The 24968-nt window shown below is 44.6% G+C and overlaps 1 protein-coding gene across 1 annotated transcript in view; it reads left to right on the forward strand.

The window, feature by feature from the left end:
- The window catches only part of LOC124253643 (protein SMG7-like), a 297643-nt gene that overhangs the window by 26122 nt on the left and 246553 nt on the right, over window positions 1-24968 (forward strand). The window contains exons 5-6 of the mRNA XM_046687453.1: window positions 1905-1976; window positions 20277-20355. Coding sequence (XP_046543409.1) covers window positions 1905-1976; window positions 20277-20355 — 151 coding nt within the window. The remainder of the gene's footprint in view (window positions 1-1904; window positions 1977-20276; window positions 20356-24968) is intronic.

Here is a 24968-nt window from a genome sequence, read left to right on the forward strand (position 1 = left end):
TCAGAGTTTTTCTAAAAACTTCATTCTCATCCCTGGAATACTGAATAAACTCTGTCTGTCTGTCTGCTTGTCTAAAATGATTTTGTATATTGATGCGTTAAGTATATTTATTACAGTGTTATGGCCCTTGCTCTATAATTTTCTACATATGCAAACTGCTCACATTTGAGACAACTTTTCTAAAAAGCTAGTTAAGTTCAGAGACCTAAAATTGAACACACTGACGTTACTGGTCATGATCTAAAATGAGTAAAAAAAACGTTCACATCAAATGTTGGACAGATGCTGATAATGACACTGTCTTGCATGATTCCAACGTGATGGTAAACAATTTGTGGAGACCTGATTCAAATTTGTCACAGTGATAATGGATTTAAGTCAGTTGTCAGCCCATCTGAAGGTGTCCATTATACAGTTACATGTATGCCATATGAGTACAATTAAGAATTGGATTTTTTGTATGAGCATGTCAAGTCATTTCATATTTGATAGCCAGCAATAAATGTCAGTATCAACATGTGTTGGGAGCACCTTTAGAATACAGCACCACAACTTCCCGTGAGGACGTTCTCTGCTGTAGGTCACGTGTCACTAAGGCAAGCAATTAGTTTGTGAGAATCCGTCGGACGTGAACCCGCAACCTTCGGATTGTTAGCCCGACAGCTAACTGACTGAGCTGCGTCCACACTGTTACACAATGTGCAAATTTATCGAGTCATTCCTGTGACGTCGATTTCATGGTGCATGCGTGAATGACGTGCTTTCATAAAAATCATCGGGTGATTTTGTGACAGAAAAGTGTTGTAGGGAACACTGTAAGGATATTGTGGATCGCACTAAGGAATGAGGGAAACATAAGCATGTCTAGTGACTGCACGAGGGTGAGTTGCGTATGAAAGTGGCTTGAGTGCAAGTGCCAGGCCAATTTCCATTAGCCCAAGATTTCTACATTAAACGGGTAATATCGACGTTTTTGGTCTCCTGTTTTTGTGTAAAAAAAAGTGTTAAAAAGGAAAAAGGAAAAGCAACAAATGGCACTCATGCATTACACTGGACATCTACCTACTATATTGGGTTCCTAGCCCTAGCCCTAGCCCTAGCCCTAGCCCTAGCCCTAGCCCCTTGACATAATCCTAATAAATAGAATACATTGACCGAACCAGCATGCAAAATGGTTGATGTGACCAGTGTAATGCATTCTTACCGCTTTGAAAACTAAAATACTAATAAACTTCATTTCTGTGTAATGATGCAAATTACTCGATTGAAAACATATATATGTATATTAGTTCTCATTTATAATTCATTTGGTCCTAATAGTCATGTTGAAACCAAAATATAAAATATATTTAAATAATTAAGTTGACCAAACTGCGAATAATAGAATATGGCAGAATGTGACTGGTGTAATGCATTCTTACAAAATTAAAAAAATACAAAATACACAAAATATAACACCTCAACACCTGCTAATGTAAATAACTATGAGCGTATTAGCGAAAAAAGAAAAATATTTTAAACTGGTGCTTGCGAAACATTGCGCATCCACCGGTAAACAACTACTGGAAACTCTCTACATCGTTGGCCTTTGCAATGACATAGTTAGTAGAGATGAAACATCAGTGAGCGGAGCTTATACACACTCACTGAGTTTACAACCGTGTTGCTATGTCGGTGTCATAGGGCATTGTTTCCAGAATGTGCTTTGGAACAAAATCACATAAAATTACGTAAAAGGGTATTATGACGTATTTTTAAAGTTTGTGGTGCTGTATTCTAAAGGTAGGTCCATGTGTTGTCCAAATGTCCAAACCTAAAAGGTTTTCTGGTGAAGAACAATGTAAAGGTTTTTGGTTGATTATGGTGAACATATACAAACACTACAAACATGTTTTCTCTTGCAGAACGTGAAGCGTGGAGAAAATCAGGCCAGCTTGAATCTTTTCTTAGAGACTGCCAGTGGATTCTATTTGCAGGTACGCTAACACTATATTTCAATTCTATATTACAGAAAGAGTGTAGGCCAACGGCCCGTGACTACAATACAATGATCCAAATTAACACAAAATCTTTCCAACGCATCAATACGCCTCTGAAGCCCCATGACAGTGTCTGTATAATATCATCTGCAAATAGCAACAAAAAAGAATTGTGTAATATCTGGATGTGTAATACCTTGACCCAAATTCTGCTTTATCTCAATAGCCAACTTATTTATGAAAATAGAAGTGGACTAAGGACGCAACCTTGATGCACACTGACGGAGCAAGGAAACTTGCTGACACGGAATTATACTGAGGGAAACAAATAAGGGATCGCATGAAAGCGCAAGTGCTCCTTTAATTTTTCCAGGCTTCTTCACATGTTGTGCGATACAAAGCTTGTGAAGAAACCTAGGAAAAAATAAAGGAACACTTGTGCTTTCATGCGATCCCTTATTTTTTTCCCCTCAGTATATTATGCTGAACACATGCTTTAACAGACTTATGTATGGACTGTACCGACCTGATCATTATAGCAGAAACACACTTCTCTTTCAAAACTGACCATAATTTCATATGTCTAACGCTGTCGAACGCTTTAGCAAAATAAACGAAAAGACCATGTATCTTAACTTTTTCCTTATCCTGACTCATGCTTATTTGCTTGTCTCCTTCCTCTTGCGAACTGTAGTGGAACACTTGTATCTCCTATTGAAGCTCCCTTCAATAAAAAACAGACGTATAATCACTCCTGCCAAGAGTTATCCTCCCAGCTGTTTAGGCGGGAAACTGTGGCGCCACCGTCCCCACGTGCCTCACTCTCTCCTTCTTCGCCCTGTGGGCAGGTTGTGAGAGCGCCTGTGTCTCCTATACGGCACTATATCCTTTATTTAATTAGTTATTCTCCTCTATTATACTTTTATAGAGGTTTAGTTAGTATCCTTCAACAATATCGTTTGATATTTAATCGTATTTAGCACTGTTTATTCACGGATTTGTCCGTGTTTGTTCAATGTTTACAATTCATGAAAACCTATTTTCGTTGTAGGTTTAGGTTCGCTGCTACAGACCCGCATTGATTGTGCCCTAGCTGCACAACAACATATACTTCCAGCTATAGCTGTAATCTTTATCAGCATTTAATTAAAATTCAATTTATTATATAATTTTTCTCTGTACTTAGACGTACTATCGACTATCCAGGTGACTTTCCAAGTCATGGTTAAACTGGCTGAGTCCCTCACGAGCTGTCTACTGCTGTTAGACGACTTACTACCATCAAGTGACCTGCCGGAGGTATCCTCGGAGGACGGGCGCGGGATGTTACTTCGTAGACGTTGGCTTCTACATCGGACAACCCCTCAACGCAGACGTAGAAGAAGACACCATCCTCTACGCAGAATGAAGCCTCACAGACATCATCCCGATGGCAGTGAGAGAGGGCTTCATGATGAGCGCTACTGATCATCCCAGAGATACAGCCGCGCAGTCCGAGGGCGACAGATGAGCGATCCCCGGACCATATCGCTATCAGCGCAGAGAGGGCACCTCTACAATCATCGCCGAGGCGGCGAATAGGCGCCATCCTCTACCCAGAAGGCTACACACCCCTCAGATGACGATCAACTCTACGTGGACGTCTGCGCAGACTACAAGGACTTTCTCTGCCGAGATTGCTCCGTTGACGGTACAGGGACTCTCCGATGATCAACCGATCATCTTCCCAGAGGTTCATCACAAGTAACGACCAGTGTCAGCTACGGTGACTTCAGCGCAGATCTCCATGGTACCCGAGGTATCCACGATGACAACAGAGGACGTCCTGTGGGCCACGTCGCTATCACCGCAGAAAGGGCAGCGGTACTACCACCGCAGACCTTCAACCCGGGGGACTCTATGCAGGAGATGATGGAGCAGCGTTACGGCCTGGAGAAGAAGTCACAGCCAACAACGAGGTCCCGAGCCTTCGCGAAGGTTCCAACACAGACGTCGTCTCTGAGGGGCCTGCCATCAGCGAGTTTTCTACCAGCATCACGAAGGCCTTCGCGAAGGATGTCAGAACTTCAACAGACCAGCCTCCGCGAAGATAGACCCAGCCTACCCCTGTGGAGGACCTGGACGTTCAGCATTCGCGAAGACCTTGGCGAAGGGCTACACGATCTTCACCTGATACGGACTCGGATGATCAACGTTCACGGAAGCGTTCACGAAGGAAGAATCGCTCATCCCCCCGGACCTTGACTCTGACCAGCCTTCGCGAAGGACCAGTCGCCACTCCCCAAGTGCGTACTCAGATGAGCCTTCGCGAAGGCCTTCGCGAATGACGTCAGCTACAGTATACAAGACATCTTCGTCCCATAGATCGTCGAGGGATTCACCAGCACCTTCGCGAACCCACAGGTCACCCTACAGGCACAGTTCGTCGGGCTATTCACCACGTCGATCTCCTCGCCGATCCCCGCGCAGTTCTCCGCGCAGGTCTACGCGCAGGTCTCCATGAAGGTCTTCACGCAGGTCGTCACACAGGTCTCCAGCGAGCAGAGACATCGCAGTACTTCGTCTCTCAACTGTACGCCACATGCCGTCTACAAGCCTGCGCGAAGGCATTCGCGCAGGCCATCTACAACGCAGAAACGCCGCAGTACTTAGATTCTCAACAGAACGCTACATGTCATTACCGAGCCTGTGCGAAGGCATTCGCACAGGCCATCCACAAGGCAGAGACGTCGCAGTACTTAACTTCTTAACAGAACGCTACTTATCGTCTACAACTTGCACGAAGGACGGCGCGCTATCTTCAGAGACTGTCAACAGATGAAGAGCCTAATAAAGGATCTTCAGGCCGACTACCTACATCAAGGGCATCAACGACGCTTCACAGATCATCACGGGAATCACCATTTCCATATATATTGCCAGGTAGGCAATCCCGGACTACGAGACGATTATCTACATGCAAGCCGACCACCACGCAGATCACTACGCAGATCTTCCAGGTTATTCAACTAGGACACGAAGTAGCGTCATCCTAGAAGGGAAAGATCTTCGTCAGTACACAGACTGAAGACAGGTAATACAGTACAAGAGAGGTACGCTTGTCAGAATTCATCATTAGCTCCAATCTTCAGACGGAATCCAGGACGGGATTCACATAGATTGATATATCTACATTAAAAGACTCATGGCCATATAGAGATCTTCACTTTCGTACAGATGTACAACCGGACGATCCGGACAGGTTATAACCCATATCTATATATGGTGAACTCCGTGATAGGAGGGTTGCAGACGCACCTAATTAGCGGAGTCTCAGTACAAGATGCATCTCTATGGGGACGCATCTCTCCAAGAGTGGGAGCACACCTTGACAACAATGAGTCAGGCGAGATATGGACCATAGCAGAGACGATCTGCATTTCCACATACTGGAAATGAAAGCAGTGATAAACGCCATACTCCACCGGATCAGCATTTTTGTAAAATGCTCATCTGACGGTACACACAGTCACCTCCACAGTGACGGTCTACATCCACAGAAGGATCAACAAAGTTGGCGAACCTTCTGGACCTCTGCTTTCAGTTGATCAGCATAACAGTCAACCTGACTGTCCACAGCAGAGCATGCCACATTCCAAGAACCAAGAATGTGTTAGCAGATACACTATCCTGTCCAATGCAGTCATTCTCAACAGACTGGATGCTACATTCAGAGATCTTCAAACAGATCATATAAGAGATGGTTGAACCTTTAAGAGACCTCTTCCCCACAAGGGTCAACTGATAACATTCGTCTCACCAATACCAGATCCACGGACAGGGGCAACGGACATGCGAAGCATCTCCTGCCTAGGACTAAACACTTACATGTTTCTCCACCAGCTCTAATACCTAGGGTATTGCAGAAATCAGTCAGGCGAGAGACCCACAACTATTTGGGGCACGCCCTTTTGACCAGCGAGAATATGAATTCCTATTCTCATACAAGACCTAGGACTGCCTCAACTGCAACTACCAGAGCGGACGAATTTACTAATACATCCTCACACAAAGTAGGCGCACGGCCCAGAGGTATTCCGGCTACACGTGTGGATTGCATCAAGGCATGCTTGAACAAGAGAGGATATTTCGCCAGAGCAGCGAAAGCAGTCACACTAGCTTTACGCAAGTCTTCACGCAACTTGTCTGACGACAAATGATACGTTTCGAGGATCGACTTCACAGCCATGATAGTGACACATCCTCAAGTGATGGACTACCTTTATCACTTAGATAAAGGAAGCGGTTAAAAGGGTCAACACCCTCTACATACCTAACGGCATCGAGTTCAGTTATCGCCATGAGGACGAGTGCAACTGACAAAAGTACCAGAGTTACTGGCCTTACTATGCCCTTTTAATTGGAGGACCAACATCAGAGAATTTAAGCTCTGGCGTGGTACCTCAATGTAATTCTACGACATCTCACTAGCAAGATCTACGAACCATTACAGAGAACATCATTCGAGTTCTTGACGCAGAAGACGCTGTTCCTGATAACCTTAGTAACAGCAGCAAGGATGTCGGAAATACATGCTCTGAATTTCGAGATAACACGGTTTGATGATAATCATAACATCGTGCATATGGGACTGAGATGGGACTTCATAGCAAGAATTTACTGCCAGGTCTTCCAGACAGACAGTTCCACATCCCAACACTATCATCAGCCCTTGGACCACAGGATACGCAGGTTTTATCCTTGTACCCAGTGAGAGCATTGAAGTCTTCCGACAAAGATCAAGGTCCAGGTGACGGAACTTCAAGTGTCCTTTCGTCACGATATCGACAGCGACACAGACAGAGGTCTTCCGCACTAAGATATCAAGCTGGATCAGAACTGTCATACTACGGGCCTACAAAGCAGCAGGATTGGATCCTCCAAGAGCCTCCAACCCTCATGAAGTTAGAGCTCTGGCGTCAATGATCGTTCTACTTGGGAATCGGTCTATCAGGTCGATAAGGGAGTGCTGCTTCTTGAAATGGAACATGGTATTTGCCAACCACTACCTGAGGGACATCGCCACTGAGGACGGCTCTGACATTCACCTTTTAGGCCCACTGGTTGTAGCACAACAATTGACAGTCCCACTAAGGCGCTGAGACGGAGTCTCGCCCTTTTATCACATGACTTACTGAGCTGACACTCAGCAGAGTTCTGCTTAAGTCGCAATGCACGTCTAACGACTAGCATAAGTGATATGACCCAGTACTTGTAAGGATACTTGTACAAGAATGGGTCGCTTCTCCACTTGGTGCTTGCATCAAGAACTGGAGTCACAAAATCCACATAAAATGTTAACAGAAGAAGGGCCCAAAGTTAACTATTGTGGTCCCCCCATATAAAGGCAGCTGGAAGGACAGGGTCGCAACAGCAGCAGAGATTAGCAGTTAATTACAGTGCCAACTTAAAGTTCCCATAGGGGGGTATAGAAGACGTAAATCACTACATGGAATCCAAAGTATCTTCCCGCCGCCACTCCGTCGGATTCTACAAGCAAATAAGCATGAGTCAGGATAAGGAAAAATATGTAATTTTCTGAATAAAATTGATATTTATTACTTATCCTGACTCATGGGGTAAGCCCTCCCAGCCTCCCCTTTAGACACTTTGGATTTCCCTGCAAATTCAAGTGTCGGGTTCATAATCAGGAGAGAGTGAGGCACGGGGGGACGGTGACGCCACAGTTTCCCGCCTAAACAGCTGGGAGGATAACTCTTGGCAGGAGTGATTATACGTCTGTTTTTTATTGAAGGGAGCTTCAATAGGAGATACAAGTGTTCCACTACAGTTCGCAAGAGGAAGGAGACAAGCAAATAAGCATGAGTCAGGATAAGTATAAAATATCAATTTTATTCAGAAAATTACATTTTTACTCTTTTCTTACCTTTGGAAAATTGACTGGAGAACAAAAATGTTATCAATAGTTGAATATTCATGCTGAAAACCAGCTTGAGACTTGAAGATGTTACCATATACATTGCACCAATATGTTAACCTGTTATTGATAATAGAAGTGTATAATTTACCCATGACACTCAATAGAGATATACCTCCATAACTGGATTGATAATGAATACTACCACTTTTATGTAAAGGAACAATAACACCAACAGACCGGGCTTCAGGGAAATATGCATTATCAAACATTATGTTGAAAAGAATGATAAGGTAAGGTACTAAAATATGAGAAGCATATTTGTAAAATTCAGCAATTAATAAATGAGCTCCAGCGGACTTGCAGCACTTTAATCCTTTAATATCAATTAAAAGTTCATCTTATGTGATTGGTGAGTCTAATATCAAACATGTCATGTTGTCAACAACATCTGGGTCAGGCTTGTGCATATTTGGATTGTCATGTGTATCACGTGACATGAGCAGTTCTTTGAAGTGATTAGTCCATTGTTCCATAGAAATATAATTGTTAGAACCAGTATTAGGTATCCCGCTAAGAGTTGACCAAAATGTCTTATTATCTGGGGCACATGATACAGTTTTATCACTGAGAGTGTCAAAATAATATATTTGTATCCTTATACGTGAAGTCAATTGTCTATGTTTCAGCAAAAAGACATACTTTAGTAATAATGTGACTTGTCTGCCAGAAAAAATAGCTACGTTATATACTAGGCGTCATTTATAAAGGGCCAAATGATAAGTAGCATTTGTGAAAAAAAGTTTCTCAGAAATAATACTGTCATCATAATGTTTAATGTGTTGACAAGCGTGACACATCGTGACAAACAGACAAAAAGTTCAAACAGCACTAGCAAACATCAGTTGTATAGACCAACTCCCCAGAATGAAAATGACAAACATGAAGCACTCGGTCATTCAATATCTTGTCTATCCTCCTCGCGCATCTAAGACACAGGTGCACCTTGTTCTCATGCTCCTTAACAAGTTCATAAAGAAAGCTTGAGGAATCGCATTCCATTCCTCTACCAGAGCTCTACGGAGTCCTGGGAGATCCACTGCTGGTGGGTAATGTGTCTACACAGGTCAACAGAGTTCATCCCAGGCATGCTCAGTTGGGTTGAGGTCTGGCGAGCATGCTGGCCATTCCATCCGCACTACACCCTGCTGCCTAAGGAATTCTGTGACAATCCTGGCCCTATGAGGCCTAGAGCTGTCATCTTGCAGTATAGAGGGTCGACCGTAAAAGCCATGCACAGCTTGCAGGAATGGTACTGCTGTAGGCGCCAGAATCTCAGCCCGATAACGCTGTCCGGTAAGATTACCGTTGACCATGTGTAGGGGAGTACGTCAAGTAGGAGTTATCCCTGCCCAAACTATGACTGACCCCCAGCCAAATCTGTGAAACGCACATGGGACCATTGACGTTTATTCCAGCGGCCATGATGTCTACTCCATCTCAACACACCTGCCTGGGACGTAGTGTTAGTGGTGGACGAACTGCAGGTCACCTACAGCAGAGTCTGGCTGCCCTTAAACATTGACGAATGGTGCTCCTGGATATTGTTTCATTAATAACATTGAAGTGTTCTGTCTGAAGGAATCTGTTACGTAACGTAGTGTTAATCACGTGCCTATCATCTCAGACTGTTGTGACTCTGGAGTGACCTGGTTAACGTGCATATTCAACAGACACGTTGGTTTGAAATCTCTGCCACAGTCTACCAATAGCACTCTGACTCAATTAAAGCGGACAAAAGGCCTGTACTAGCCTAACTCCTTTCAGCAAGTATCAAGTGTATTGTCCTCCACTTTCCATGGATAGAGCAGCTTGCACGTGCAAAACGTTAACATTAAGTGGCAGGTGAATTTCCATATGGACAATTTGAATAAAAAATGTGCCATTTGTAACATAATGTATCGGATGTTAAAGAACGTAATAATGACATTTCAACTGCCTGATGTGTTTTTCCATACTGTTAAGAAAGTTTGTAAAACATTCAGTTGTATATATTTCAAACAAAAACAAAAGTTTTAGAACTTTTAAGAAACAGTGTTACCAATAGCTTGACCCATCATTAATGACACTGAGTATATAATGATATAAAATCTGAACAAGATGTGGGAATGAAGCTTCTGTGTATCTGGCAGTAGTTTGACTACATACCTATTTTAGGGTTGTCAGATGGAAACTCAAGTTGTGACTGGTGTTCCTTCCACTTCAAGGCAAGGCAGTGTGAATGTTTATTTTTCCTTATCCTGACTCATGCTCTTTTGCTTGTCTTCTTCTTCTTGCGAACACAGTGGAACACTTGTATCTCCCAATTGAAGCTCCCTTCAATGTAAAATCACTAATTAGTACTCACCAAGAGTTATCTCCATCCCACTCCCTTGCGCGGGAACGAGGGCGCCACTTCCCGCCACATGCCTCACTCTCTCCTTCTTCGCCCAGTGAGCAGGATGTGAGAGCGCCTGTGTCTCCCTTCACACTATATCCTTTGTTTATTCTTAGTTATTTACCTCTCATAGACTTCTATAGAGGTGTAGCTAGTATCCTTCAACATAATGCATTGATATTTATTCGTGTTTCTACTGTTTTATTCACGGGACTCCGTGTTTGTTCAGATAGATTGCGTTGATGAAAATCTGCACTTTTTGTAAATTACATTTTTCTGCTGCTGACCGGCATTTAATATGCCCTAGTTGTACAACGCCATGCTCTACTGTTTCACGTTGCAATTATTGCATTAATTTATCCAATTCTGCTTTTGATAAATATTTATTCTGCGTCTTGAGACGCGCAGCAGATAGGTCACGTAAACGCATTTTAGCCATGGCTAATACACCAGAGCCCTTACCCTGTCAACTGTTGTCGGGATGACCCCTCCCGCCTGGTGTTCCGCTAGAGTTACCCTCGGAGGAGAGGCGTGGGACGCAGTCCGCTACCTCCAAGAGGCGACCTGCATCCCCGGACATCCCGTCGTCGCAGCCAAAGACTAGGAGGGCTTCCACGTCGTCACAACGCAGACTCCACACCCCCAGGGCTACATCCACGTCACAGGGGAAATCATCGAAGTCCAGCAGTACTTTCTCAGCCGAGATTGTTCCCGTTGCAGAGTTGGGCCTGTTTGATGATGATGATCCGATCATCATTCCAGATGTACGGCGGAAGAAGCGGCCAGTGTCGGCAACTATAACATCAGCGCAGATTAGCACGCAGGCTAAGGCACCTACATTGATGTCAGAGAATCATCCTGAGGGTCCCGTCGCTACCATCGTAGAAAAGGCAGCAACTACTTCAGCGCAGACCGTCCCAGACAACCTGATGAACCACATCATGAAAATGATGGAAGATCGCTATGGTCTTCGGAGGCCTTTAGAGCCACGGGCGACCCAGCCCACCCCCATACCTCCGTGTAGGGCGACCCAGCTCGTTTGCACGTCTCCGCGTAGGGCGACCCAGCCCGTCTCTTAGCCTCCGCGAAGGGCGACCCAGCCTGCCTGCACGAAAGACCCCGATCCTAAGCAGTCACGGAAGGCTTCACGGAGGATGTCTGTATCACCTACATCGGACCTTGATGAGAGAGGACGTTCGCGAAGCAAGATCCTCTCATCCCATGATTCCGACTCAGACTCACAACCTTCACGAAGGCCTTCACGAAGGTTAAGTGGCTCCAAGTCATCCTCATCTAGAAGATCTTTAAGAGAGTCACCGAGAGCTTTGCCAAGCTACCAGCGTTCGCCAAGGAAGTCTCCGCGAAGGTCACCTTATAGACGCCACCCGTCAGTCCGTTCACCACATTATTCTACTCGCCGATCTCCTTATCGATCGCCTCATCGATCACCTCCTCGATCCACGCACAGATCATCAAGGCCTCCACCTCAGTCACTATCGGAGGAGCATCAACACATTATCTGTGACCCGATGTCTGAAGATGAAGATGGTATCATATTTTCCGACGCAGAAATAAGATATTGGATGGTGAATAGTCTGGAACTTTCCTCCCCGTCTAAGAACGAGAACTCAGCCCACACATATCTTATGAAGGAAGACGATGCTGACACAATCACCTTACCCCCGATTGACCCGATAGCAGGGGTGCCAACTAATCTGGATACAGCCTTTAGTAAAGCCACGAAATCACAGACACCTCATGTGCCACATTTCAACGCTAACAAGTTTGCAGGTCACAACATGGACTCCTTTTACAAGGCACAAGATATCGATGATAACTATAAGATGATCAGCGATGCCAAGTCCAAGACTTACAGAATAGATGACCGCAAGCTAGCCAAGATGGAAACCATATCAAGGAGGATGTTTTTTGGTCTGAACAGATCAAGAACAGTCAACGAAACTCTCCTCACGAAGTTCAGAGACTCTACATCTGAGGATGATAGAATGATTTACTCGGCCCTCCTCATGCAGAAGAAGGACCAGCAGTTCCTTACGGATCACTTAACAGCACTATCCGCAGCTACTACTATGGCTCGTTGTCAAGGTCTCCTCGCCACCTGTAATTGGGGTGATCACTTCACCGCACCACTCTACACAGCCCCGTGGTCTTCACCGTCCATCTTCGATGGTAACATAGACAAAGTCTCTAAAGACTCAAGAGAGGTACTCATGATAAAGTCTATGGATACGCCAGCAGCGTCATCAGACAAACTTCGCAGAGGTGCTCAGGCAAATCGAAGTTCTCCGGTCTACAGAGAGCACGGGACAGGAAGATGGCTAGTGTAAGAGGAGCGAAAGAGTCTTTTCGCCGCCCATACGGCAATTACAGAGAAGCATCGGGAAGAGGCAGGTCATCCAGAGGCTCCCGCAATTATAAACGATGAAGGACAGGTTCGGAACTACTGGAGTCTTCCACCCCCCAGCCGTTCCAGTACAACCATCTCAAGTGGGTGGACGCCTTCAACTGCACTGGGAAAACTGGGGATTCCTAGAGGATCCATATGTCTCAAACATCCTACAGCACGGATATCGCATACAACTACAGGCCACGCCGCCGCTGACAGTCATCCCTCCGAGGTTCGACTTCCAGGCTCTACAACTACCAAAGTTAAGAGAAGCGGTATCAACGCTCCTAACCAAGCAGGCCATAGAAGTACTGGACCAAGTAAACATCGAACCAGGCTTCTACTCCCCAGTTTTCCTAGTGCCCAAGAAAAATTCCAAAGAAAAGTTTTGTCTCATCTACAATATGAGCACGTTCAACAGAGACTATCTACGCAAACCGCCAGCGTTTCGCATGATACACTTACCACAACTACGGCACTTAATTCGTCCCAGAGACTACATGGCCAGCATAGATCTGCAAGACGCATATCTACACTTCCCAATACATCCCGACTCCAGGAAATACCTTCGGTTTACACTAGACGGGCTGCATTACCAATGGAAAGTACTACCCTTCGGAATCTCATCGGCCCCCTGGTTATTCACAAGAGTGACGAAACCTATCGTCTCTTACCTACATCGTCAAGGATTACGCAGTGCATTCTACCTCGATGACGGGATACAAGTGGATCCAGATCCACAGCGTCTCAGACTACAGTTAAACTTCATCATCAAGCTACTAACAGAGCTAGGATGGTTAGTAAAACTACTCAAGTCGGACCTAGAACCTACGCAAGATCTTCAATTTCTAGGCATTCGATTTCTCACGGCGCAGAATCGTATCGTCGTACCGGAGGACCGATGGATCAAGATCCAACAGATAATCCCTCAAGCCTTACTCTCTCCGCTACCACTACGACAATGGCAGAGCCTGTTGGGTCTACTCACGTCAGCTCAAGACATGACAGTCAGAGGCAGACTACAGTTACGTCCGTTACAGGTCCTCATCAACTCTCATCTCAACGACCCTCAACCATTCAGTCTACCGAATCACGTCAAACCTCACCTTCTATGGTGGACCAAGAGATCGAATGTTTGCGATGGAATCTGTTTAATAGAGCCGGAATTGAAAACACATCTCTATGTAGACGCGTCGCTCCAAGGTTGGGGAGCACACCTCACCAACAGGACGGCATCAGGGTTATGGAGCCAACAAGAGAGCAAACTACACATAAACTTGCTAGAAATGCAAGCAGTAGTAAACACCATACATCATTGGAGCAACTTACTAAAGAATGCCAAATTGATGATTCACACAGACAATTCAACAGTGGGGTTTTATGTGAACAAACAAGGCTCAACCAGGTCCCCGAACCTATTGACTCTATGTTTTCAATTGTTCGATCTAATAGACATTCTCAACATACATGTCAGAGCATGTCACATTCCAGGAGCAAAGAATGTAATAGCAGACGCTCTTTCTCGGCCACACCTACCATCGCCGACAGAATGGATGCTCCATACAGAGATATGTGCACAAATTATCAAGAAAATAGGAGCTCCACTAATAGACCTATTTGCCACTCGCTTCAACAATCAGCTGACAACATTCGTATCACCAGTCCCAGACCCACTAGCATGGGCAACGGACGCACTAAGCATATCATGGGAAGGACTCAACGCGTACGCGTTCCCGCCGCCAGCGTTAATCCCACAGGTGTTACAGAAAATCTAGCAAACCCGGAGCCTCCAAATGATTTTGGTCGCCCTACTGGCCAGCGAGCGTGGTTTCCAACTCTTATTCAAGAAATCGGACAACCAATACTACAACTTCCAAAGCGCTCGAATCTACTAATACATCCTCACACCAAACAAGCGCACGGAAAGCCAGAAGCATTCCAACTTCACGTATGGACTGTATTAAGGCGTGTCTAAACAAGAGAGGTTATTCAGCCAGAGCAGCGAAAGCAGTCACGCTTGCCTTACGTAACTCCACTCGCAACTTGTACGATGACAAGTGGCACAGTTTTGAAAATTATGCTGCAAAGAAAGGATTTACAGCTAGAAATGCTACACTCCACAAGTGGCTGACTACTTATGTTACCTACGTCAGACTAAACATCTAAAAGGCTCAACATTATCAACATATCTCGCAGCTTTAGCTCTGTCATAACTATGAGAACGGGTGTCAAGCTGACGAAAACACCAGAGTTACTGGCCTTACTACGTGCATTCCGATTGGAGGATCAGAAACAGAGGTTTCGGGCTCCAGCATGGGATCTAAATATAGTGCTCCAACACCTCACAAGTGAGGCATATGAACCACTGGAATCAACATCATTCGAATTTCTGACACAGAAAACTTTGTTCCTGTTATCCCTAGCGACAGCAGCCAGGATGTCAGAGATTCAAGCACCAGATTACGAGAGAACACGCTTTGATGACAATCATAACATCGTGCATATGGGACTACGCTGGGATTTCATCGCCAAGAACCAGTTGCCAGGTCAACCAGACAGATTATTCCACGTCCCAGCTCTCTCATCAATTCTCGGACCTCATGATACACTGGATCTATCATTATGCCCAGTCAGAGCACTGAAATATATCTACGACGTTCCAATCCGAGGCGACATAAACTCAAACTTTTATTCATCCCTCTATCGACAGCTACACAGACTGAAGTCTCATGTACAACTATCTCGATATGGATCAGGGCTGTCATACTACGTGCCTACAAGGCTGCAGGACTCGACCCTCCAAGAGCATCTAATCCACATGAAATTAGAGCGTTAGCTTCAACACTTGCTCTACACAGCAATTGCTCTTTGAATACCATCATGGAGGGCTGTTTCTGGAGATCTGATATGGTGTTTGCCAACCACTATCTGAGAGATATCACCACCGAGGACGTCTCAGGCATTCACCATTTCGGTCCAATGGTCCTCGCTCAGCAGTTGACAGTCCCTCGGAGAAGATAAGTCAATCTTACGAGATTTTTACTGCTTATTTCACAACAGTACTATATAGCTAATAACTCCATGAAGTTTATGCTATTATATATTTTAGCTTAAGTTCAATCACAATCTTAAGCTCAGTACTATGTTTATTAGATCATAATAATATCATTAGCTAACAACTCTATGAAGTTTATGCTATTATATTATCAAGCTTAAGTCTATATTAGTCTTAAGCATAGTATTCATGTTGTAAATACTTTATTTATGTTTATCATAATATATATATATTGTAGTAACCCATATATGGCAGCTGATAAGTTTAACAGCAGGAATTTATCAATTCAGTGCCTTTATGAAGTTCCCATAGGGGTTATTACAGTTATTACAGTTATCAAATCACTAATTATCTAAATCCAAAGTATTCTGTATTCCCACCTCCGTATCCGTAGGATTCTACAAGCAAAGAGCATGAGTCAGGATAAGGAAAAATATGTAATTTTCTGAATAAAATTGATATTTTATACTTATCCTGACTCATGAGGTAAGCCCTCCCATCCTCCCCACATAACACTTTGGATTTCCCTGAAAATTCAAGTGTTGGGCTTGCTATATAAGGAGTGAGTGAGGCATGTGGAGGGAAGTGGCGCCCTCGTTCCCGCGCAAGGGAGTGGGATGGAGATAACTCTTGGTGAGTGTTAATTAGTGATTTTACATTGAAGGGAGCTTCAATTGGGAGATACAAGTGTTCCACTGTGTTCGCAAGAAGAAGAAGACAAGCAAAAGAGCATGAGTCAGGATAAGTATAAAATATCAATTTTATTCAGAAAATTACATAATTCAGTCAGACTGTGCATCAATTTCACATTGTCATTTCTTACATGTCAGCTTTTATAAACATTATTGTGAAACCCCGAAACAGCTATATCGGCATGCAGCGGTCTGTAGATAGTTGAGTCTGGATACGAGAATCCAGTGGTGGGGGATAAGTCTACTTCTTTTCATGTTAAGCAAACACAGTGAAATTAAATGAATACTTTTGTGGTCCTATAGTTTTATTGTAAACTCTAAACAAAACATTCAGCCTACACAACCTGCATGGTAAAGTAGTTACCTTCTTGGCTGGTTTCTCATTCCTATTGTACAATGAAGTAATACCCTTTAAGTCCAATTTTGGTCAGGACCATCATGATCTGTTTGATTGGCATTTAGAAGTTGGTGACTAATAAGAAAGTAAGAAAGTTTATGGATAACAACTTCTTTATTATATATGATGCGACGTTTCGGTATGGATTCTTATACCGTTGTCAAGCAAGAGTGAAGTACTACAGCACAGAACAGACTTATATACATGAACAGGGATTAAGTAATAACAACATGTAGGACTGAATGAGGGGGATTAACAATAACAACAAGGCACGGTGGCAATAATGTAGTGACAATAGGAAGCCAATGGTGGTGGAGGTAAAAAACAAAATATACATGCTGATGAGATTAATTAACAATGATGGCTGAGGTGCTCTAATCTGTTGTTTTTATGAGATCATTGTATGCAGAAGGGATGAGATATCCCTGGTCTCTGTTGATTGAGGGTTTGTGTCTCCGGATTTTAACTGCTTCTGCAAGACCCCACCCAAGGCCAGACTGCTTGTGTGCTCCAGAGACACTGTGTTCTACAGTACCGCCCAACACCTAACGGAAATCCTTGCCCCACTCGGTAAAACAGCGGACTCCTACATCTCTGACTCAACGGATTTCTGTAACAAACTCCTCAAAATCACTGAAGCAGACCAGATCCTGAGTTACGATGTTGTGGACCTCTTCACAAGTGTCCCCATAGAAGAAACTCTCCAAATCCTCCGCCAGCGCATCTCTGAATTAGAAACCCCCCTTGACACCAACCTCGCCACTGACTCCATCATTGCCCTCACCTCTGCCTGCATCACCTCCACTTACTTCACCTGGGGAGACGACTACTATGAACAAATCCACGGCCTGCCAATGGGCTCCCCTCTGTCCCCAATACTCACAGAAATCTACATGACCTCCTTCGAACAGCAAGCACTCAGCACCTCAACCATCAAACCAACCTGCTGGTACAGGAAGGCCGATGACACGTTTGTCATCCTCCGGCAAGACCAAGACCCAGCAGCCCTCCTGCAACACCTCAACCAACAGCACCCCCGGGTCCAATTCACCTTAGAAACAGAATCCAGTGGTCAACTTCCTTTCTAGATGTCCTTGTAACCAGAACACCAGCCAACAAGATCCGCACCAGTGTCTATAGAAAGCCAACCCACTCCGACCAATACATTCATTTTGACTCCAACCACCCTTTGAGAACCAAAACTGGCATTATCTCCACCCTCACCAGACGAGCCATCAACCTTTCCTCCACCAGTCCCACTACAGAAATACAGCACCTCCGCCATGTTTTCACCAAGTTCAACCACTACCCGTCGAAACTAGTCGATAAAATTATCAGCACCACACTCCACCCAACAAGAAAACCGGCCTCCAACAAACCTGAACCAGCACCTATTCAGATCTCCTCCCTTCATAGGGAAAACCTCTCACCACATCAGCCGTCTCCTCAAGCGAGAAGCAGGCATCGAAACCTACTTTACCAGCTCTACACCACTAAAACCCTACTGAAAGCGAATGGCAGGAACACCTCTAAACGACAACATCAACCCAAAGGTGTTGTCTATAAAATCAACTGTGACTGTGGCGAGGCCTATGTAGGCTTAAACCTCCCGCCCATAAATATTAGAATCAAAGAACACTTATCATCTACCACTAAATCTGATAGAAAATCAGCAATATCAGACCACATCATCAACTGCCCCAATCACAACATAATTTGGGACAATGTGGAGATATTATCCAAAACCACCAGGACTTCAATTAAAAGGAAACTTGCAGAAGCAGTTAAAATCCGGAGACACAAACCCTCAATCAACAGAGACCAGGGATATCTCATCCCTTCTGCATACAATGATCTCATAAAAACAACAGATTAGAGCACCTCAGCCATCATTGTTAATTAATCTCATCAGCATGTATATTTTGTTTTTTACCTCCACCACCATTGGCTTCCTATTGTCACTACATTATTGCCACCGTGCCTTGTTGTTATTGTTAATCCCCCTCATTCAGTCCTACATGTTGTTATTACTTAATCCCTGTTCATGTATATAAGTCTGTTCTGTGCTGTAGTACTTCACTCTTGCTTGACAACGGTATAAGAATCCATACCGAAACGTTGCATCATATATAATAAAGAAGTTGTTATCCATAAACTTTCTTACTTTCTTATCAGGACCATCATGTCTTCTTGTGATCCAACATGATCAAGTTTTGTCGACTCCAAAGAATTAAACTCAGCCAATGGCTAAGGTGGACGGAAAAAAAGTCATAGGAAAAATAACTATTATAAAACATCCTGTTCTCCAGTTATTTACTTTGTTTTTACTGTATTTTATATATTTCACTTTTATCGTCAATAATAAAAACATCCTGTTCTCCAGTTATTTGTAAAAAACTAATTTCAACAACAACTGTTGTAAAAACATCCTGTCCTTCATTTACTTTGTTTATACTATTTCACTTTCAAGATAATTATTTTTTTCAGTGTGATGCTGTAAGCAATTGGATCTTATCAAAACAGGAGAAATGAATATTATTATTTGTTTAGTTCTTAAAGGATTATGGGATTAAAAGTCACAAGTCATATGATTGTTTGTTTAATTTGCTTTGAGCTTGACGATATCACACCGATTAATGAAATCATGGGATTATCAGTTAATGCTTTTACTCAAATGGCTTTCTACTAGCAGCTTGGCGGTGGGGTAGCCTAGTGGTTAAAGCGTTGGCTCGTCACACGCCGAAGACCCGGGTTCGATTCCCCACATGGGCACAATGTGTTAAGCCCATTTCTGGTGTCCCCCGCCGTGATATTGCTGGAATATTGCTAAAAGTGGCGTAAAACTAAACTCAGTCAGTCAGTCAGTCTTCTAGCAGCTAATATAAGACACGCTGGCCGTAAGACTCAAACTCTTCACGGCATTGGCTGGAACATTAGGTTAAATAAAATATGCTAGGACAACGGACTGATGTAGTGCTGTTGCAGATGATCGTGTTATGATGATAGTGCATTTTCTGATGTCATGTATTTTACTTGAATGATTACATTAATTTTATAAGTTAGGTTCAAATGTGGTAGTGCTGTTGATGATAATATTGTTATGACTTGTTAAATAAATACATTATCAATACTTACCTTTTTTGAGTTTATGACTTTTTTTCCTATGACTAACCCAAATCTGACTTGTTTCCATGACTTTTTTCCTATGACTTTTTTTCCTATCAGTTCGATAGGATCAGCTGACTCAACCAGTGTTTGTTGTGGCCTTAGGGTTACACTATCCAGGTAACAAAGAATGATTGTGGGCATCAGCCGAACTCTTAACACATTACCTAACAGGTGTAAATACACACTTTTCAAATGGATATTCATCATGTTCTTATTCATTACAGTTTCTACAACAAATATGTACAACCTTCAAGCTGGACTTACCATTCAGGCGCAAGTCATCTGCCTTTGGTGTGATGAAAGGTAAATATTGATTAAAGCTTAGATGCAACCAAAAAAATAAACATAGTTAAAACACAATTATCATTTATTCAAGATATATAATATACCTTGCTGATTAGGAAAAAACAAATATACAAAATTATAAGTGTACAATTGCAAATCAAAAGTGCAATATTTTGTACTTGGGTTTACATCCCTCGAAATAAAGCCCCCGGATACCGAACCCAGTCAGAGCGGGTGTGCACTTAAGTGTAACGAAGTCTTTCATTGGCTGGTTCATTTGCCTATACCCTCGGGGCTCTTTGTGTGTATAGAAAAGTTGGGTTTTGTAAATACATATTTTTCCTTATCCTGACTCATGCTCTTTTGCTTGTCTTCTTCTTCTTGCAAACATAGTGGAACACTTGTATCTCCTATTGAAGATCCCTTCAATAAAGAATAGACGTAAAATCACTCCTACCAAGAGTTATCTCTCCAGCCGTTTAGGCGGGAAACTGTGGTGCCACCGTGCCCACATGCCTCACTCTCTCCTTCTTCGCCCTGTGGGCAGGTTGTGAGAGCGCCTGTGTCTCCTATACGGCACTATATCCTTTAATTAATTAGTTATTCTCCTCTATTCTACTTTCATAGAGGTTTAGTTAGTATCCTACAACAATATGGTTGAATTATTAATCGTATTTAGCACTGTTTATTCACGGTATTGTCCGTATTTGTTCAGTTGTTTACATTTCATGATAACCTATTTTCGTTGTAGGTTTAGGTTAGCTGCTGCAGACCCGCGTTGATTGTGCCCTAGCTGCACAACAACATGTACTTCCACCTATAGCTGTAATCTTTATCAGCTTTTAATTGAAATTCAAATTAATAAATAAATTTTCTCCGTACTTAGACGTACTATCGACTATCCAGGTGACTTCCAAGTCATGGTTAAACTGGCTGAGTCCCTCATGAGCTGTCTACTGCTGTTAGACGACTTACTACCATCAAGTGACCTGCCGGAGGTGTCCTCGGAGGATGGGCGTGGGATGTTGTCCGCCATTACTTCGAAGACGGCTTCTACATCGGACAACCCCTCAACGCAGACGTAGAAGACGCCATCCTCTGCGCAGAATGAAGCCTCATCCCGATGCCAGTAAGAGGGGTTCATGATAAGCCATTGCTGATCATCCCAGAGATACAGCACGCAGTCCGAGGGCGACAGATGAGCGATCCCCGGACCATATCGCTATCAACGCAGAGAGGGCAGCTCTACAATCATCGCAGACGAGCAGACGCCATCGTCTACCCAGAGAAGGCTACACACCCCTTAGATGACGACAACTCTACGGGGACGTCTGCGCAGACTACAAGGACTTTCTCTGCCTAGATTGTTCCGTTGACGGTACAGGGACTCTCCGATGATCAACCGATCATCTTCCCAGAGGTTCATCACAAGTATCGACCAGTCAGCTACGGTGACTTCAGCGCAGATCTCCACGGTACCCGAGGTATCTACGATGACAACAGATGAGCGTCCTGTGGGCCACGTCGCTATCACCGCAGAAAGGGCAGCGCTACTACCACCGCAGACCTTCAAACGGGGGGGACCTTATGCAGGAGATGAACAGCGTTACGGCCTGGAGAAGAAGTCACAGCCCACAACGAGGTCCCGAGCCTTCGCGAAGGTTCCAACGCAGACGTCGTCTCTGAAGGACCCTCCATCAACTTGACATCTGGCAGCAGATCTACACTACAGGCCAGCCTTCGTGAAGGTCGACTCAACCATCCCCTACGGCGGACACGGACGATCAGCATTCACCAAGGAGGAATCGCCATCCCCGGATACAGAATCGGACCACCAGCGTTCGCGAAGGCGTTCACGAAGGACCAGTCGCCATCCCCCAGATGCGGAATCAGCGTTCGCGAAGGAGAATTCTTCCATCCCTGGATACAGAATCGGACCACCAGCGTTCGCGAAGGACCATTCTTCCATCCCCGGATACAGAATCGGACGACCAGCGTTCGCGAAGACGTTCACGAAGGACCAGTCGCCACTCCCCAAGTGCGGACTCAGATGAGCCTTACGAAGGACCAGTCGCCACTCCCCAAGTGCGGACTCAGATGATCCTTCACGAAGGCCTTCGCGAAGGACGTCAGCTACAGTATACAAGACATCATCGTCCTATAGATCGTCGAGGGATTCACCAGGACCTTCGCGAAACCCACAGGTCACCCTACAGGCACAGTTCGTCGGGCTATTCACCACGTCGATCTCCTCGCCGATTTCCACGCAGATCCCCACACAGGTCTCCGCGCACGTCTATGCGCAGGTCTCCATGAAGGTCTTCACACAGGTCGTCACACAGGTCTCCAGCGAAGCAGAGACATCGCAGTACTTCGTCTCTCTACTGTACGCCACATGCCGTCTACAAGCCTGCGCGAAGGCATTCGCGCAGGCCATCTACAACGCAGAAACGCCGCAGTACTTACATTCTCAACAGAACGCTACATGTCATCACCGAGCCTGCGCGAAGGCATTCGCACAGGCCATCCACAAGGCAGAGACGTCGCAGTACTTAACTTCTTAACAGAACGCTACTTATAGTCTACAGCTTGCGCGAAGGACGGCGCTATCTTCAGAGACTGTCAACAGATGAAGAGCCTAATAAAGGATCTTCAGGCCGACTACCTACATCAAGGGCATCAATGACGCTTCGTAGATCATCACGGGAATCACCATTTCCGTATATATTACCAGGTAGGCAATCCCGGACTACGAGACGATTATCTACATGCAAGGTGCCATACAGTCACACCAAGCCGACCACCACGCAGATCACTACGCAGATCGTCAAGGTTATTCAACTAGGACACGAAGTAGCGTCATCCTAGCGTCATGTCAGAATTCATCACTAGCTCGAATCTTCAGACGGAATCCAGGATGGGATTCACATAGATTGATATATCTACATTAGAAGATTCATGGCCTTATAGAGATCTTCATCTTTGTACAGATCTGCAGACATTCTCACTGGCGGAGTTCAACAGCAGCCTTGCTACAGCTAGGAAATTACATACTCGTCACCGATTCCCTGAGTAAAATTTACAACAAGTTCAGCATTAATTCTATAATTACGATGCTTCATTGATGTATGCAGTCTACAAGCTGACAACGTGAAAGTTCAATTGAGCCTATGTATAAGGACGACGGCATTATCTTCAAGACTGAAGTAAGAGTCACAGCAGCCAGGAAAACAGCCTACCCAGCATCGATATTACGTGGCGAAATATTCGCGCGTTTACCATTTAACCCTCGACACACGTGGTCACTCGTGTAACTTCGGAAAGCTACGAACAAGACCGACGATTGATCAGATATCAACGACGGCACTAGATTCTACAAGGATCTTTTTCCTGCTACACCGGTGACATCACAGCGCGGCTAGCCTAAAGAATCAAAATGCTTTGTTTTGATTGAACCACGAGGGACAACGCCCTGCGCAGAGGTCGGACGTAGTTCACAGATCAAGAAATGGGTTACAAGTGACAACAACATGTCAGTGAGCGAGCAACGCCTCCATAACAGTCCAGTTAGACTGGCCCTTCGTGATTTGGCTGCCTTCATGGGGTTAGAGACCTCCCGTGTCATCATTGAAGATGAGAGCTTGGCAGCCAGGCGATTTTTACATAGAGTTCTCAACGATAGCAGTCACAGAGTCGGCCATCGCTTCATTTCCTTACAGACACGGTAAGGGTGTCAAGATCGTAGGATATAGATACAAGTTCTTGTATCTCAAGCACTACTCTCTCCGCTTTTCACTCTGGGGCGGAATCTGTTGGTTTTCGTGACGCCAGCACAAGACATGACATGCAGAGAGAAATTACAACTACGCCCACTACTGGTCTTCATGAATGTACAACCGGACGATCCGGACAGGTTATAACCCATATCTACATATGGTGAACTCTGTGCGAGGAGGGTTGCAGACGCACCTAATTAGCGGGGTCGCAGTACAAGACGCATCTCTATGGGGACGCATCTCTCCAAGAGTGGGAGCACACCTTGACAACAATGTGTCAGCTGGGATATGGACCATAGCAGAGACGATCTGCACTTCCATATGCTGGAAATGAAAGCAGCGATAAACGCCATACTCCACCGGATCAGCTTTTTTATAAAATGCTCATCTAATGGTACACACAGTCACCTCCACAGTGACGGTCTACATCCACAGAAGGATCAACAAAGTTGGCGAACCTTCTGGACCTCTGCTTTCAGTTGATCAGCATAACAGTCAACCTGACTGTCCACAGCAGAGTATGCCACATTCCAAGAACCAAGAATGTGTTAGCAGATACACTATCCTGTCCAACGCAGCCATTCTCAACAGACTGGATGCTACATTCAGAAATCTTCAAACAGATCATATAAGAGATGGTTGAACCTTTAAGAGACCTCTTCCCCACAAGGGTCAACTGATAACATTCGTCTCACCAATACCAGATCCACGGACAGGGGCAACGGACATGCGAAGCATCTCCTGCCTAGGACTAAACACTTACATGTTTCTCCACCAGCTCTAATACCTAGGGTATTGCAGAAATCAGTCAGGCGAGAGACCCACAACTATTTGGGGCACGCCTTTTGACCAGCG

This window comes from Haliotis rubra, unplaced genomic scaffold (genome assembly GCF_003918875.1).
Source record: "Haliotis rubra isolate DU_JTF1 unplaced genomic scaffold, ASM391887v1 Scf548, whole genome shotgun sequence".
NCBI classification, from domain to species: domain Eukaryota; kingdom Metazoa; phylum Mollusca; class Gastropoda; order Lepetellida; family Haliotidae; genus Haliotis; species Haliotis rubra.